The sequence below is a fragment of the Fusarium solani genome, assembly GCF_023522795.1.
Source record: "Fusarium solani strain SB1 chromosome Unknown bctg00000002, whole genome shotgun sequence".
NCBI classification, from domain to species: Eukaryota; Fungi; Ascomycota; class Sordariomycetes; order Hypocreales; family Nectriaceae; genus Fusarium; species Fusarium solani.
In genome coordinates this window covers 4,159,403-4,175,793 of record NW_027072155.1, presented here as the reverse complement: position 1 = coordinate 4,175,793, position 16,391 = coordinate 4,159,403, and the positions used below count along the sequence as shown (strand labels likewise).

The 16,391-nt window shown below is 51.1% G+C and overlaps 8 protein-coding genes across 8 annotated transcripts; 4 read left to right on the top strand and 4 right to left on the bottom strand.

The window, feature by feature from the left end:
* Positions 1 to 80: 80 nt before the first annotated feature.
* On the top strand, positions 81 to 771 carry MRS44_005266 (uncharacterized protein; the record flags this gene model as incomplete). The annotated part of the gene is made up of 2 exons (XM_046272581.2): positions 81 to 131; positions 181 to 771. The coding sequence occupies 2 exons, from the start codon at positions 81 to 83 to the stop codon at positions 769 to 771; spliced, it is 642 nt and encodes a 213-aa protein (XP_046135577.1).
* Positions 772 to 1,224: 453 nt separating this feature from the next.
* Positions 1,225 to 1,486, bottom strand: MRS44_005265 (uncharacterized protein; the record flags this gene model as incomplete). Its single annotated transcript, XM_046283912.2, has 2 exons — positions 1,225 to 1,269; positions 1,325 to 1,486. The coding sequence occupies 2 exons, from the start codon at positions 1,484 to 1,486 to the stop codon at positions 1,225 to 1,227; spliced, it is 207 nt and encodes a 68-aa protein (XP_046135578.1).
* Positions 1,487 to 2,544: 1,058 nt separating this feature from the next.
* On the bottom strand, positions 2,545 to 4,161 carry MRS44_005264 (uncharacterized protein; the record flags this gene model as incomplete). Its single annotated transcript, XM_046272582.2, has 3 exons — positions 2,545 to 3,252; positions 3,303 to 3,749; positions 3,796 to 4,161. 3 exons carry the CDS (start codon positions 4,159 to 4,161, stop codon positions 2,545 to 2,547), a joined length of 1,521 nt encoding a protein of 506 aa, XP_046135579.2.
* A 1,005-nt stretch (positions 4,162 to 5,166) lies between these two features.
* MRS44_005263 (uncharacterized protein) lies at positions 5,167 to 7,317 on the top strand (the record flags this gene model as incomplete). Its single annotated transcript, XM_065622524.1, has 2 exons — positions 5,167 to 5,468; positions 6,081 to 7,317. The coding sequence occupies 2 exons, from the start codon at positions 5,167 to 5,169 to the stop codon at positions 7,315 to 7,317; spliced, it is 1,539 nt and encodes a 512-aa protein (XP_065478596.1).
* A 177-nt stretch (positions 7,318 to 7,494) lies between these two features.
* On the bottom strand, positions 7,495 to 9,957 carry MRS44_005262 (uncharacterized protein; the record flags this gene model as incomplete). The annotated part of the gene is made up of 5 exons (XM_046283913.2): positions 7,495 to 8,533; positions 8,581 to 8,678; positions 8,738 to 9,082; positions 9,136 to 9,495; positions 9,547 to 9,957. The coding sequence occupies 5 exons, from the start codon at positions 9,955 to 9,957 to the stop codon at positions 7,495 to 7,497; spliced, it is 2,253 nt and encodes a 750-aa protein (XP_046135581.2).
* Positions 9,958 to 10,743: 786 nt separating this feature from the next.
* MRS44_005261 (uncharacterized protein) lies at positions 10,744 to 12,515 on the bottom strand (the record flags this gene model as incomplete). The annotated part of the gene is made up of 3 exons (XM_065622523.1): positions 10,744 to 11,543; positions 11,590 to 11,895; positions 11,975 to 12,515. 3 exons carry the CDS (start codon positions 12,513 to 12,515, stop codon positions 10,744 to 10,746), a joined length of 1,647 nt encoding a protein of 548 aa, XP_065478595.1.
* An 808-nt stretch (positions 12,516 to 13,323) lies between these two features.
* On the top strand, positions 13,324 to 14,439 carry MRS44_005260 (uncharacterized protein; the record flags this gene model as incomplete). The annotated part of the gene is made up of 1 exon (XM_046273585.2): positions 13,324 to 14,439. The coding sequence occupies one exon, from the start codon at positions 13,324 to 13,326 to the stop codon at positions 14,437 to 14,439; it is 1,116 nt and encodes a 371-aa protein (XP_046135583.2).
* Positions 14,440 to 14,886: 447 nt separating this feature from the next.
* On the top strand, positions 14,887 to 15,198 carry MRS44_005259 (uncharacterized protein; the record flags this gene model as incomplete). Its single annotated transcript, XM_046273586.2, has 1 exon — positions 14,887 to 15,198. One exon carries the CDS (start codon positions 14,887 to 14,889, stop codon positions 15,196 to 15,198), a length of 312 nt encoding a protein of 103 aa, XP_046135584.2.
* Positions 15,199 to 16,391: the final 1,193 nt, after the last annotated feature.

Genomic DNA, 16,391 nt, shown 5'->3' with positions numbered 1-16,391 from the left:
CCTTTCGTTAAGGTACACACCGACGACCCAGTTCCATCTGCACCCCGCACTATCACCAACAGAGTCAACAATCCTTCACAATGGTCTTCGCCAAGATCTACACCTACCCTGGAAACTACCGGGTCCAGCGCGTGAGTAAACCGACACTATAGTAGCATCAAGCGCTAACACCTCACCTAGGCCAAGGTCGCTGCTGAGCTCAATGGCCTCGAAGTCGTCGACGCCGAGGGCTTCAAGATGGGCGTGACCAACAGGGAGCCCGAGTTCCTCGCCAAGTTCCCCCAGGGCAAGGTCCCCGCCCTCGAGACCCCCGACGGCTTCTGCCTCGCCGAGAACATCGCCATCTGCCGGTTCATCGCCGAGAGCGGCCCCGCCGCTGACCAGCTCAACGGCGCCGACGTCCGCACCAAGGCCAAGATCAACGAGTGGGTTGCCTTTTGTGAGGCCCACATCGCTGTCCCCATGAACTTTGTCGCTGGCGTCACTGTTTACAAGTATATTCCCCAAGAGGAGGGTACTTTCAACATGATGGTCGCTCAGTTTGAGAAGGGAGTCCAGCGGGTGGAGGCTGCTCTTGCCGGCGGCAAGGAGTACCTGGTCGGTGAGCAGGTCACCCTCGCCGATATCATGGTTTTCGGTGCTCTGTCATTCTCTCTCAGCTTCCTGTTTGACGAGGAGAAGCGAAGCAAGGTGCCCGAGACTGTCCGATACCTCAAGGCACTGTCGGAGCAGCCTGCTTTCAAGAACGCCTTTGGCGAGCTGAAGATTTGAGACCGGTCATCGTTATCGATGTAGCGGCTCCTGCTCTCATAAAAAAGGCTCACAATAAAAAAAGCGTTGTTTGACATACTACATATCTCGAACCTTTACTGCGCAGTACCGTGATGTAAAGGGTTGTGAGGTGGGGGACTCATCACCTACAGCCTGAATGTGATGATATAAACGACAAAGAAAGCACCAGGTTTAGTTTATCGAACACAGGGAAGCTAGTGTACGCAGAAAGGTCTGTTAACTGATCTTGCTGAATTAGAATAAGCTCATCATGGCCATGATGTAATGAACGACAATAACTACATCCCAAGAGATCATTCTTCTTTCATCCAAAATCCTCTTCCAATAAGGAAGTCCGTATCTGGAAATAAGGATAGTAGAGGTGTATTCCAGTATTGTCCTCAATCTGCAGCACCTGACCCTTCACTACCCTCCGATATCTGCAGTGCCAGTTTAAGAAATCAGCTCACACTTTGTCTTGTCGTCACCACAGATGTACTATATCAACATTAGCAACCCCAACCAATAATTCAGAGCTGAACTATAATATTACCGAAAAGATGGACTCAGGGCAGCTCCAAAGGTGGCATGGTCCTGTGATGCACTCAGGGCATTCAATCTCATCCAGGCGAGTGGCATCGGCACACATGGTCTCCTCACAGGCGTTGGCAGTAGCAACGGCCAGGGCGAAGAGGAAAGTGCTGATGAACTTCATTGTTGCGTAACGGTGAGCCAAAGAGTAGTGAAGAAATGCGTGTTGGAGCAGGTCGTAGTTGAGTGTGTTCGCGATGTGATGAGGTTGGGAGGAGAAAGCCCTCTGTTAAATACACTTGCCCGTGAGCGTTCAAGTCCATATTCCGCATGCTTAGATGTGAGATGGTTCGCTTCAATCACCTGCCCCATTCGATCAAAATATTGTCTCCGCGGTTTCTGCCCCAGCCGGTGTTGATCAAGACTTATCTTCTAAGCTTACTACCCCAAACAGAAATATGTCCCAGTAGTCCACATAAGCGCGGCAAGCGACCCATTTCAGATCATGCGTGCATAGAATTTAAGCCGTGTAGATCCTTGGCGATGGGAAGGCTTAAAGTTGACATCTTCATTCTACTGGCAACTAGAACGCACAGCCAATACCGGACGTTAGACTTCATGTTACTACTATGAGGCATCGTTGCTCTCAGCCACTATATGAATGACGATACTCAATCTCATTTTATCTGTTCACCTATAGTGATATTCCCTCGAACTCAGACGGCAATTCCATCAAGGTGCGTGCCAGAAGAGATAGCGAGCCTTCGGCGTCTCTTCATATGACGTGGGCCGTTCTTTGGCTGTATTCCTCTTTAGATGATCAACACCCGGTCCACAGGCAAAGTGGGCTCCACGAATTGTTATTGGATACAATTGCCCGAGAATGGCCGCCGAGCAACCATGTAGGATGATGATCAGATCTCTTGTCATTGTAAGATAAGCGTCCTTTCTAGTGACGAGGTCCGTTCTAAGGGTTATCAGGCCAGCGAACGTCGTCATTACGGTTCCACAAAGGGCAGGATAAGTGACACAAATATCATGTCGGGGCAGGACAGGGTCCATTTGTATCTCGTGTTCGAGCTTGGCCCGAGACAGTTGCAAGCCATAAGCTGACGCCTTCCCAATTCTTCCCTACCAGCCGCCTCGACAGAACATCATGTGGATTTCGCGGTGCCAACTTTGACCTATGGGATCAAAACTTGAAAAAATCACTGCGCTGTGTGTTTCTTTTTGACTAATAGCCTACTTCAGTGTGACTGTGGTATGTTCGGGACTAAATTCCATGAAATCTTTGCCCTCCACGGCCAACCTGCTCACAGTAATGACGGTCTGTCGCTCGTAGACAGCTGACCCTTCCTCTCCGCGGAGAATCACCAGAAACACCTGTTGGTTTTGTAGCCCATTTCGCAAAGTTTCCTTGTTTACCCTTGCTGCGACCAAACACCTGTACCTCCCTGATGGAATGGTGTTGTTGTGCTTAAAGTTTCGCTCCGTGATACATCCAACTGCCGTATCACTCCCAGGTACGACAAGCTCACTAAAAGGGTCGGTTCGAATGTCAAGTGTAACTACGCAGCCCTCAAGGGTCACTTCCTTGCCATTGATCCCAATCATTCGTGGGACCAGGTCGACTTGGGCAGTCTCCTTCGCGATGAGACCAACCGGATAATGCACGCCTCCGGCCCAGCCCGCCCAACTCCAGCTTGGGAAAGATGCTCGCCGCTTCGGCTTGACAGTGAAATCATGTATCCAGGCAAGTGACTGGGGGAATTGCTTCAGTGGCATTCCCCACTCAAAGCCCTTTGGGTAAGCCGCCAAGCCGAACCGCGTAAGGGCGCCTTGGAAGGCATTTAGAGAGTCGTCATCGTTGGTCATATATCGAGGCGTGTAACTGGAAAGAATTGACTCAAAGATGGAATCAGCTCTGTCGAGAAAATCTTTATTGTCGGCCTGCGTACATCGTCAATTTCACCATCTTCAACCCTCTTGTGTTCACTTACCTCCACAAACCCGGCCTTGACCTTGCCACCTGATATGTGCGTCCATGTAAGATCAGGCACGGAATCATATGCTTCCGAGTGGTAGCTGCAGCCCAATGTCTCATTGCATTGCAATTGATACTGAGTCTCAGTGAGAAACAGCTTTCGAGTGGACAGTGCGTCTTCCTGCCAAGTCCAGGCGCGACTCTGCCAAACAGAGTTCTTAACCTCCGCCATGATTTGAGGTGGAACAGTCAAAATGGTTTTTCCGTCGATGACTTCCTCCGTAGATGGTACGCGAGGACGCGATACACCGGGAATGCCATAGTCAGATCGTGGACCAGCCACGGCAAAAATGGTGATAGTTGCGCAGTAGTAGATAAGATGCATCAGTCCGAGTTGCTTGGCCTTTTCAGCTGCTTGTTCTGGCGTCGGATTAAGACTCTGGTCGATGCAAAGGGCGTCAACCTATAAATATTAGCGTGCAAAGGGATAAGAAGCGGGAATCTCATACCCATAGGTACTGTTTTCCCAATCCCTTTGTCAAAGCGATGGCATCTTCAATCGTTTGAGGAAGCGTCCCTGCTTCCAAAGCACCATCTTGAGGGTGAACACCACCCCATACATAGCTGAGAGCCAGATAGTCGCATTGATCTGGACAGTTGACAACCTTTCGAGTTGAGACATCGATCATGCGGGTAGCGAGCAGGCCTTTGTCGAACTTGGCCTGGCATGCTTCAGGATGATGATTTTGGCAATGTTCCAAGCCCTTTCGAATGTGATCAAAGTCGATCATCCCGTTGATCTTCCTTGCAGTATAAGTCTCTTCAGCCGATGTCTGTTGGGTGGGTGCCAAAGCGATAGCTTCCCCGGTCATCATTGCTGTTCTGAGATTTTGGCCACTGGTGAAAAAGCTGCGTCCTGAAGGTCCCTCAACTTCCGGAGACAAGAACCCCGAGCCACACAGCGAACTTCTCTCTCCTACTCTCTGGAACAGTCTCCCAGTGATCCTGCCGAATATACCACCGAAACGGTGTAAGACTCAGAACATCCATATCGTGGTCCGGTGGCGGCCGGGGAATCAGGCGATAGATGAGCCGACACAGCGGACAGGTAGGAGTGACGACAAAAGCGGAGAGAAGACCCAAGCGCAGCCTATATTTCTCTTGAATCTCGAAGTACCCGCTATGCTTTTCTCCCTGAAGGTCAGCTCGTTGACTCTGGTCCAGGGGCCTCGCTTCGTTGAAGGCTCTCAGGATGTCAAAGTCGGAGCAGCGCCTGCAGAGCGAGCTAGGGCTTTGCCTGAGTTTCTCTAAAAGATCTTCATCTTTCCTAGTCCATGGAAGAGTCTTTTCTAGGGGCCTGGTAGCGATGGTCGTGGTCGATTGCTCGTTCTTAAGCGAGGGACATGGTTCATCTTTTGGCTCTAAACAACGACAAAAGACGCAAAGCCTCGAGTTTGAAAGGTCCATTCTTACCTGGCAGAGTCAATAAACTATGTTCAATACGATTATTGAATCATACTCACTGATTTCCCTGATGCTTGAAGTAGCTTGCGTCGTGTATAAGCTCGTCTTCGAGTCAACTTGACAAGACAGACTTCATCAAAGTCAAAAAGAGTTCAGGTTCAATATGCGACCATACGAGTCTGAAATAAGAATAGAGCGTTTACCCCGCAATCCTTCCAAGGAAGCTGACAGCAGAGCGGCTGTGCTTCATATCTAATTGGGCAGTTCTAGTCTGGGCAGCTGACGATGGATCCTTGTAACACTGGTAGATAAGATGGCCCATTTATGCTAAAAGTGATAGTGTATTAAAAGAATCGCAAAACTCGAGGTCTCTGGCCCTGAGACAGTCTTCCCTTACAATCTCATCAATAGCTACCATGAGCTCACGCAGAAGGGCACGCCGCCGCATGGGCTGTCCCAACTGTGGGGATTTCGACTGGGATCAGCTCCAGAGCAACCCCTTCGACGTCTTCTTCAGCTACCCGGACAAAATCGCTCACACAGCTTCAGAAGGCTGCGCTTCGTGCGGTATCCTGCTAAGGGCATTACAGCATTGCTATCCTTACGTCTTTGAAAACCCTGAGGAGTATAGGCTTGCATTCCATGGTTTCGAAGGGCCGATGCGCTGGGATCTATTCCATCCTGGAGAAGATATCCGAGCTGTTTCAAGAACGAACAGGTTTATTGAACTATTCTCACGTCGAGGTAATCAGTATTATGCTCCCTTCTGAGAAGATGAGAAGCTGACTTGGCCGGCAGGCGATTATTGTCCCTGGGATGAAGTTGGGGCTGCCAATCACTTCAATTTCGACCTCGAAAATGCCATCCAGCAGGCCCACATATGGCTAGAAAGCTGTCGAAACAACCACTCCAAATGTGCTGTTCAATACGCTGGAACTCTTCCTTCGCGAGTCGTTCGAATTGTTCCTCGGAGTAATCTTGCCGACCCTCTCAATTCCCCAAAAGGTAAAGCTCCATGAGACGACCCAAGGAGAAACAGGGCAATACATAACTCTGAGCCACTGTTGGGGCAAGAATCCCATCATCACGACAAAGACAACCAACATTGATCAGTACAAGAATGAAATCCCATGGGTTGAACTATCCAAGACGTTTCAAGAGGCCATCAGATTTGCAGGCTTAATGGGTGTTGAAAGCATTTGGATTGATTCCTTGTGCATTATCCAGAACAGTGCGGAAGATTGGTCGGCTGAAGCCGTGAAGATGGCATCCTACTACTGCAACAGCGAGTTCACTATCGCTGCGACAGCCTCAACTGATGGAGCTGGAGGTTTATACCACTCGACTCCCTCGTTGAAACTGCTATCGAAATTGAGGGTTTTGATCCCAAAACCCAAAGCGAGTTTCGTGTGGGAGCACGCAGACCTCTCGCTCATCTTCACGACGCCTTGGAGGATCGCACCAAAATCGTGGACCGTTTTCCACTCTTATCAAGAGGCTGGGTGTACCAGGAAAGAATCCTATCACAGCGATTCCTCCATTTTGGACCAAGAGAGGTTCACTGGGAATGCCACGAGGAAGTGAACTGCCAATGCGGCGGTGGTAAAGCGGCTCTCGAGATGAATCCCTCAGGGGCTGAGACTTCAAACCAGGCTCTCGCCATCACCGAAGGAAAACTCGCCGTCGACAAAATCATGTTTCTCTGGCTTGAACAGATCGAGAACCTCACTAGCCTGAACTTCACTCATGTTAGTGATCAGCTTCCGGCTCTCTCTGGAATTGCAACCTTGATGAGACAGTCTCAGCAACCCGGGAGATATCTTGCTGGTCTCTGGGAGGAAGGGCTGCTATTTTGGCTTTGCTGGGCGACTCAAGACTTTGGGCTGCCAAGGACATTGAAAGACACACCTTCATGGTCTTGGGCGTCTATTCAGGGCCACGTATCCTTTTCCTTCATCGAGGCGTACTTTATGAAAGGTCCTTGGGGCCAGGCTGGCCACAAGAACATGCTCCTTGTGAATGCAGCTCAAGTTAGCATGAAGCAATGCATCCCTAGCAACCCATCTCTTTCGGGTAAGCTCGAACAGGCAGTACTGGAGGTCTGTGGGCTAGTTACACCTGTCACTCTGCATTGTAGCCAGGATAAGAATTCTGGCGATGAGGATCTCAGCTTCTCCCTCGACCGGCAAAACGCTACATCTTCTGGTAACTCAAGGCCAGATATTTGCTATCCTTTTCAGTGGGACATCACCAGCAGAGACTATCTAAGCAGTTTCGATGGTAAACCTGCTCTGCTATTACACTTCCTTAGCTACGAGAAGCTAGAATCAGCTTATGAAGGCCCAGATTGGATGCGCTCATTCCTGATAGTCAGACCCGTGGATGAGATGGAAACGAAGTATGAGCGAGTAGGCATTCTTTGTACGGACGTGACAGGAGGGTTTCTTCCAAGTAAGGCCTGGATCGCCTTAGGAGAAAAGCAAAAATCGGGACACGCAGCAGTTCGTGATGAGTTTCTGCAACACTTCAGAAAAGTGTCTTATCATCGGACATTGGACATCATTTAAGGTACGCCAACTGAGGATCAGGGGTAGAGTTAGTGAAGATCCAGGTTTAGCTTGAATAAAAGACACTCTATTCTTCAATGTACAGCACAACTCATGACTGGCATGGTCATACCGCTGACTAGCAGAGATACCAAGCGACTAAATGACTTCGATCCAGACCTGACCGAGTGAACACGACTAAAAGGTTCTAAAGTCGAGCTCACTTTCATGCTCCTTACCCAGCACCTCGTCGTCACTGGTCAAACCAGCAGGCTTGTTCTCCGTAGGTTCATACTGGAGCTTGTAATCGGCGTACTTGGGCGGCAGGTCCTCCTTGGTCTTTGACTTGCCAACATACTTGCCCGTTCCCCTGAGGACCGAGATGACGGTGTCAGGGAAATCGCTGGCCGGTCTCTCAGGTCCACCGCCAATCGGGACAAATCTCCAGTGCAAGTGGTTCTTGAGATACTCAATAACATAACGTCCTCTCACACTCTTGAGATGCTTGAAGTTCTTGTTGAGGGCCTGGGTGATCAAGGGAATGGTGAGAGCCACCTGGCCCCTTGAGAGCACCTTGTTATCCCTCTGCGAACCGCAATTGGCACAGCCTCCGGGCTTGATGGAAGACGAGGGAGTCATGCCAGCCAGGCAGTACACACTACCGATCAAGTTTTCGGCGTCGTGGAATGTGCTCTCTCGATCGTTATCTCGACCGCCGAGCCAGAACTCAATGACGTACGAAGAACCGTTGAGAGCGTAGCGGTCGTAGATGACGTTTATGATGTAGTCGTTCCATGTGTGGAACTCGGTGTTGTGAGGCCCGAAAAACTCTTCATTCGCGATCTCCTCATCTTCGTAGAGCTTCCTGTAGTACTCGCCTGTACTGGTGTAGGTGCTGTTGATCTTGGCCAACAACTCAGCCTTGTAGACATCCTCGTTGAGGGCCCCGTTCTCGTCAAGGGCAATTGAGGCCGGAGTCAGGATGTCGTACGTATAGCCGAGCTTTGTCCAGTCACGAACTCCCTCAGACGTCCAGAACCCTTTATCGGGCGATTCATCGGGCTTGTCGGTCTCGACATTGTGGAAGGGAAGAAGAGGAGAGCAGCGCGTAGGGTCCGGCAGATTCGTCCTCGGCTTCCCGGTCTTGTCCTTCTCGTCTGGAGCTGGTGGCTCCTCTGTGTCCCACCACTTGTTCCAGTTCAAAGCTTGCCACATGGACAGCAGTCGGTCGATGTTGCTATAACTAGGTCAGAAGAGGCGATACATGTTGATTTGATGACTTACCAATGATGAAGCCAGAAGATGGGGTCAAATGCGGCAACTGGCACGTCCGACATGTGGCCAAGACCATACTCGGTGAGATCACCGCCGCCGGTCACATTCTTCAACAGTCAGTATCACAAACAAAAGTCATGCATAGGATAATCAGTGCGATACTTACGTGGACATTGTTGTGGATGTACTCCAGAGACAGATACCCAGTCGTGAACTTCTGAGCACTCTCGGCCCACCACTTGGTGCTAGAAAAGCTCCCCCAAGTGTCATTGTACTCGGACGAGAACAGGCGGTTGATGGAGTCGGCCAAAGTTCCAGGGGGCTTGGCCTCGAACTTGGGATCTCTGTTGGGGTCCTCCTTCCTGTAAGGATTGTACCAGTTGGTTGTATCCGACATGGCGTTGAGGGTGAGGTTTGCCGTGTTGAAGTTGTTGACACCAGTGAGGCCTCTATAGCCTCCCTTTTCGTCGCTGAAAACTCCGTAGCGGCTTGTTCCACTACACTTGTCCCACTATATTACCTATTCAGTAGTGTTTCAAGCAAGAATTGACCAAAAAAACTTACAGGCAAGGGGGGATTCCCTTCTTCAGTGGCATTTTGATTGATGTTCCACTTCGTCTTACCCGGCGGCATCTTCCCAAATGGAAGAGGATCCCCCTTGGCATCCTTCTCAGGGTTGACGAAGCTTACCAAAGGGTTTGGGCGTGCCGTGTCCCCAGTAGGAGGGTAGATTGGGACGTGGTCCAGGATGCAAGCATATGGAAGACTGAATGAGTTCTCGTAGCCTTCGTAGGTCTGCCTTTGAGCCCAATCCCAGTACGGGAGTCTCCAAGAGTTGGCTGCGGCCGTCCACTCTTTCTCTTGCTCTCCAACGAGCTTCCAATCATCTTTGATGATCTTCTTCATGTTTTCCCAGATGATTTGCTGAGCTAATGATTAGAAAATAAACGAACCTTCAGGACGACGACGACCAACCTCATAGAGCAGCATGTAGGGCCTATGCCAGGTAGGAAACGCAATGGTGTTGTGATGGCAATATCCGCCATACGGATTCGCGCCATCAGGCTTCGAACTGGGAGGATCCCAGTCAGGGTCCTTTGGCGGATCAGGAGCTCCGTCCCAAGAAGTCTGGGGATAGCCATGGATACCGGCGACCTGGAAGTACGACTCCCGTTCATTCACAGGCATCTTCTTGAACTTCTCCAAGCCCAAGATGAACAACGTCCATTGCTTCCTAGTGAGAAGGTCTTCGGAGGGGAAGAGATCGTTAATCTCACGACGGATGGGGGTGCCAGGGGCATAGGGTATGTCCTTGGTCTTGGTCTCAACATTCTTAACCGGAATGCCGGTGATGGCGTAAGTCTTGGGCAACTCAGACTCGGCCATGTTGAGCACAATCGGAGTTGCGAGATGGGAAAGTTGTTTGAGGATACTGCTTAAACTCGTCTTTGGAGAGGTCAGGCGACCGATCTTATACAATTCTCTATAGATACGATAGCTAGCGCGGCTCCGAGAGTCGGCATCTTCTACTCAATTGATCGCTTTGGCCTCAAAGGCCAAGACCGGGACCCAAGACATTCAACACCACACCCTAGCCACTCGTCAAGGCCACATCGTGACCGATGCGGGAAACGTTAGCGATATTTGGCCAAATGTTTCACATTTCACCAGTCTAGTAGCTCTCCAGCCAGCCACCATTGGGACTAGAGCTGCTCTAGATCCAACCCCGCTCACAGGATAAATGCAGAGTGGCCAAACTAGCGAGCTGCACATTTTCAGCTTTTGTTTCTAGTCCCGATAGAACTGTGATTCAGGCCCGTTCTAGAACAGGCTGACGAATGCCGCTGTTGCGTAACCGCCACCACATGGTTTTTCTCAGCAGATAGTCCCACCAGAATCTGACGAACTACTGCACGGCCCGTCCCTTCAACCCCTGTCCCACTGGGGCTGGTTCCAGTCGTGGCTCACCTGAGAGGATAAAACCGGATGGGTGGCTTCGGTGCATGCACGCATTGGGCAAAGCTATGGGGGCCAAGGGCAATAGTTCGTCGTCACGTCACGTCTCGGCTGTCATATCACAACCCGTGTCCTTCATTTTGTGATAATCTGATAAGCACCGAGTCCCACCACGGAAAGAGACATCTTTCTACGGATGTACGGATACATCAATTCCTAGATACGTCTAGCCTTCTGCAGCCAGGCAGGCGGGTCTCCAGTACTCCATCCGGACACTGCCGCCTCAGCACACATCTCCAAGCTCCCAAAGCAGAACCTCCTACCAGTAAGCCCAGGTCCATAATGAATGTACTTTCCAGAATTGGTCATGATGACCTTTACTGGCTTCGGAATCACCGGCTCCTCTATTGAGCACCAACATGCATCCGTCAGGAACTGGACACCAAAGTCTTCAAGTTCCCCGACGTAGCCCGCCTGCGTGGCAAGCCCATGCTGGGCACGACCGCAAGTAACAATGACGGCCACGTCGTCGTGTTTTCTTCGCCCTCGGCAGAGATGCGCTAGCTGCTTGATCTCTTGGAATGAGAAGTGCGGGTTCCCAAAGGAGATGAGGTCGACTTCCCGGGGTTCGGATCCATTATTGAACTCTTCCCAGCATGAGTCCAGGTCCTTCCAGTCCAGGTCTATTCTTTCTCGTGGGAAACCATCGGGACATACAGACTCGAGAGTAGGGGCCTCGGGGGTCTGATTGACCATGTGGAACATGGCCGCGCTCGAGGACGTTGCGAATGCGGCTGAAAACGCCTTGAAATCATCTGTGGATGGTTTCATGTCCTCGAGCCCGGTGATGACGGGGATGCGACTGGATGCCCTGGCACCGATGGTATAGCCTAGGATTGGCCAGAATGAGTTATCTGCGTCATCAACTGGTTGCACGGTGATCCATACAGAGGCCAGCCGATTCTCATCGAGATATACGCCGGCCTTGGGGGCACGTCCGGTCAATGCGATCAGAGCTTCCAACATATTTGGGTTCTTCAATGTTTCTCGCCCCCAGCACACTGTTGGCGTAGATGACGGCGTTGGACTCTCCCCAGGCGATGGCATCCCCCTGCTTTGGGGCACTTTCAAGCAGATAAGGGGCACATGTGAATGACACCTTGGCGCCCATGTCAAGAAAAGCCTGAGTCAGTTCTTGACAGGTAGAACCGAGCTCCGCATCGATACCAAGAGCTTTCCAGCGCCGGTGGTCAATGGTGAGAGCGTTGAGAGTTGAGGGAACCCGGAATTTGCCACCCCAATCGCGAAGTCTTTGTCCAAAAAGCGACACTTCCAGGGCCGTACCAGGCCCCGTCGACATGGGCCTGGCTGACGTCCATCATCTCTCGAGCATCCATCATATCTGCCATCCGTACGAGAATTTTCATCGCGACCATAGTCGCCTCACCGTGCTCTCCCTTGAGGATCGCTCGATCGAAAGCGGACAGCTGAACGCCAAGACTCTGAATATCGAAACCAAGAGTGTATTTGTGGTTATCAGTCCCTTCCAGCAGACCATTCGAAACTTGGCCTCCCTTGATGTGCACCATCTCTCCATCCCAACCCAGAAACTGTTGGAAATCATGAGGCTTTAGCGTAACCACGGGAGCCGTCTTGCCAAAAAGTTCCTCGGCAACAATAACGCCAAGCGTAATGATCTCCTCGCGCCGCTGAAAAACGAGGGCCTTGGGACCCAGACCATTCAGGATAAGCTCCATCATGATGACGCTGCCGCCGCAAGACCCTCGTCCTCCGGGAATCGCCAGGATGGTATCCTTGAGAAGATGGCCGCTGAGGGGATGGAAGCGGTCGATGACTTGGCCGGTTTTGGGGTTGACGCCGCCCCAGAAACTCAGCTCGAGGTTCGCTGCCAAGAGCTTCCCTGAGGCGGTGCCGTCGACGTAGGGTGTCCCACGCAGGATTGTGCTGTTCTGTTTTTCTAGCTCCATGACTGCTTTAATAGTGATGGTACTGGGGGAAGTTTATGTCGAAGAAAGGGGTAGTTAAGAGTCCTTTCCGAGCGTAAGAGGACGAGGTGATTGCCTTTTTCTCGAGGTTGAATAACACTTGGGGCATCAACGGTTTTTATTGTAACTCGGCGATTCGTCTCTTCTCAGAAAGTCTCAATAATCTCGATGCCACAAATCCCGGGTAAGTAACCATTGCCGCGGCGCTCATGCAACTTCGGATCGGGCTACAATACCGAAGACCCCACCAACAGGCCGTGAGTAGCTCCAAGGTCGGTTAGTATTACCGTAGCGGCCACCAGCACTCTCCATTGAATGGCTCCGAAAACTCCGGCTTCCTATTAGGTTTCGTGCGCCTAAGAATGGTCTCTAGTATAGCCTGGTGGTTCAAGAAATTACTTTGTTTCCTGGTCCCTACCCATTATCTCTCGGATAGAGAGTCCGTCGAAAAACTACATGTCGGATGCAGAATGCGTACGTCTTTTGCTCTACTTCTAACGCACCAGTGAGGATACAATATCCGATGATAGCCAGTATCACAGTCGATGTGCCTAGCCAACTACAGCTGAAAGTCAATCCGAAGCCACCGGCATTAAATACCGCCCAAGACAACTGGAAGTGGGATATGCAGTCCTAAATGGGCAAAGTTATCCAAGGGACTATGACCTGTTCAACAACTGCACAGGGGAGTGTCCAAGGTATAAGAAGGCTGTTGATGGCCATCGTTGCTCAATCTGCAACAGCACCACCTCTACGGACTCTTATTTCAAAACCCCAATACTCTTTGACTATGACTGAGCTTAAGATTGCCCGCATCGACGTCTTCCAAGTAGACCTGCCTTACTCGGGCGGTGTTTACCACCTCTCCGGTGGCCGGACTTACACGAGCTTTGACGGCACCATCGTGCGTATCACCACCCAGAACGGAATTCAGGGCTGGGGCGAGAGTACTCCTTTTGGGTCCAACTTTATTGCCTCTCACGCCTTGGGCATTAGGGCTGGCATCGCCGAGATTGCTCCTCACTTGATCGGCCTCGACCCAAGAAATGTGGACCGTATCAACGATGCCATGGACGCTGCACTGCTTGGCAATGAAACCGCCAAAGCGGCCATCGACGTCGCCTGCTGGGACGTGTTCGGGAAGTCAGTTGGGCTCCCTGTCTGTCAGCTTCTGGGCGGCAGTACAGGTGATAAGCTGCCACTTCTGCTCTCTGTTCCTGTCGCCGACGCCGAGGACACGCGTCAGCTCGTGGCCGACGTACGCGCACAGGGATACAAGGGGTTCTCTGTCAAGATTGGGCAAGACCCTGAGTCAGACGCTGAGAGAATCAAGGCAGCTCTCGCCGATAAGAAACGAGGTGAATACTTCACCATCGATGCCAACAGTGGATTAACCGTCGAGACTGCCTTGAGGACCCTGCGACTGCTACCAGAGGGACTGGACTTTGTCTTGGAGGCGCCTTGCGCCACTTGGAGGGAGACCATGTCTCTTCGCCGTCGGACCAGCATTCCGTTTCTCATCGACGAGCTCTTGTTGAACGAGGCAGCGGCTGCACAGATTGTTGCCTCTGACGCGGGAGAAGCCATAAATCTCAAGGTCTCCAAGGTCGGCGGACTCACCCGATGCCGCCGAATTCGCGACACCTGTCTGGCCTCAGGCATCACAACTTCCGTCCAGGAGACGTGTGGTTCGGATATCTCGTTCGCAGCCATCATCCATCTATCGCAGACCATCCCAAGCCGCATGCTCAGACCTATCCTTCACAGCAGCCAGATGGTTATACCCAAGACGGCCGATTGCGCTTTCAAGATTCATGACGGGTTTGTCGAGGCGCCGAATACGCCGGGGCTTGGGGTGACTCCTCGGTTGGATGTGCTTGGGGAACCAGTTGCGACCTACCAGTAGATATATCTTGAGGCAAGGTTTCTTTACTCTAGGTTGATCAAATACTTGATGGTTTCCCTGACGCTGTTCCGTCGTCATTGCGAGTGCCAGGCAAGATGCTGATGGTTTCTTCGGAGATGCCCCGAGAGTGAACCCGTAGACCCGAGCCAAACGCACCCCTCGTGACATTTGGCCCGAGATATGGATAAAATGTGGCAAGAGGACTATATCACTCAGCTGAATTCCTCGCCTTCGGAGTAAAGCCACACCATCCGCGAATATTGTATGTACTAAGAAGTCGCTCGCCCCAGTAGAAACGACCGAATATTGCGCCGTTTTCCGAGAGAGACGTCACCGCCCTTACCAGCGGTTCTCTCTTGCAGCACGTATAACTATAGGGCCTTAAACCTGGAAGTTTCAGGCTCTCTAGTGCCAGATTCAAATATCTCTGAGTATTCACCTTTCATCATGACTCGTCTCCTTCGTGTCCTTGCCGCTGGACTCTTCTTTCTCGCCTGCAACACAGAAGGAAGCGTCACCATTTTCGTTCCACATCACACTCCTCTCGATGCCAGTGATCCAATTCCCAAGGACTTCCAGTCTTTATCTATCGAACTGGCGCACTGGCCGGATTTTGCTGGCAATCAGAGTTCGCTGAATGATTTCACCCGCAACCTCCTACACAATTTAGAGGAATATACCGGCCATGCTCCTGTGCTGTGTATCGGCGGTGGTACTCAGTTTGCTATCTTCAATCAACTAGGACGGGACAACAGCTAACCTCGTGCTTCAGAGACAAAACAACATTTAATCCTCGACAAAAGGAAGCCATTCAGCTCATCTATAAAAAGCCGGGGTCTGACCAGCCTTCTTCTGCGGTAATCGGGCCTGCTTGTTTCGAATCCTGCCAAACATTGTCTCCAAAGACCAAATACATCCATGGATTCAATTACAACTACAACAAGAGTGATGCCTTGCCTCGACTAGATGAGGTGGCACGGCAAGCTTTCAAATCTGTCGGCAGCAATCTGCTCTATGCTGAGCTAGGAAATGAGGTCGATCTCGCTCCAGGACGAACCCCCCGATCAACTTTACCTCTCACGAATTTGTGGAAGATTGGGCAGCAAAAGCACAGGTCCTTTCACGAGCATATGACAAGGTACATCGGGGGACCAGAAAACTTCGGCTCATCGGTCCTAGCTTCGCTTGGGATGATTGGGTTCTTGGTTCAATTGGGCCAAAGGAAGTCATGAAGCAAGGGTATGGTTAAGAGGAGGAGGGTGTTATCGGCGAAATCTCGATGCACAAGTATGTAAACTAATTGGGTGCTAATGATATGCTGTCAATACTCTCACAGCTACATGAACAGCCATTCTCTCCAAAGGCTTGGCTCTAATAGTCGAAGTTTATAATGTACGTTTGCGTCAAGAACCTCTCTACCTACCTGCACTGACTATCACAGTTCTGTTTACGAACCACTCTTCGATTGTTCATAGCGTCGCGCCGCACCTCCGTCTTCGAGTAAACCTCTCTGACATCTCGGCACCGTACACTCTCGGCGAATGTAACAGCATTTCGGGCCAAGGGGTCAGTGATGTGACTGACGGTCTAGGTGCTGCACTTTGGACAGCTGACTTTGCTCTTTGGATGGCTTCCCAGGTATGAACTGCTCACGATTTACTCTTTAATGCGAATTAATCAGCCACAGAACATCAAATTTGTATCCTTCCACCAAGGATATAAATACCGTTATGGCGCGTGGGACCCCAACACTCGAGATGGACTTGTCCCAGCTACCCGGCCACCCTATTACGGAATGGTTCTAGTCGCAAAGGCTCTTGGGAAAAGAAGGAAATATCTCGATTCGCCCTTTGGACTTAAAGGAGGACCTGCATAGTGCATATGCGGTCTATGCCAACGGAGCCTTAAAACGCATTGTCATCATCAACTTCGAAGAGGTTGCGAGCGGCGCG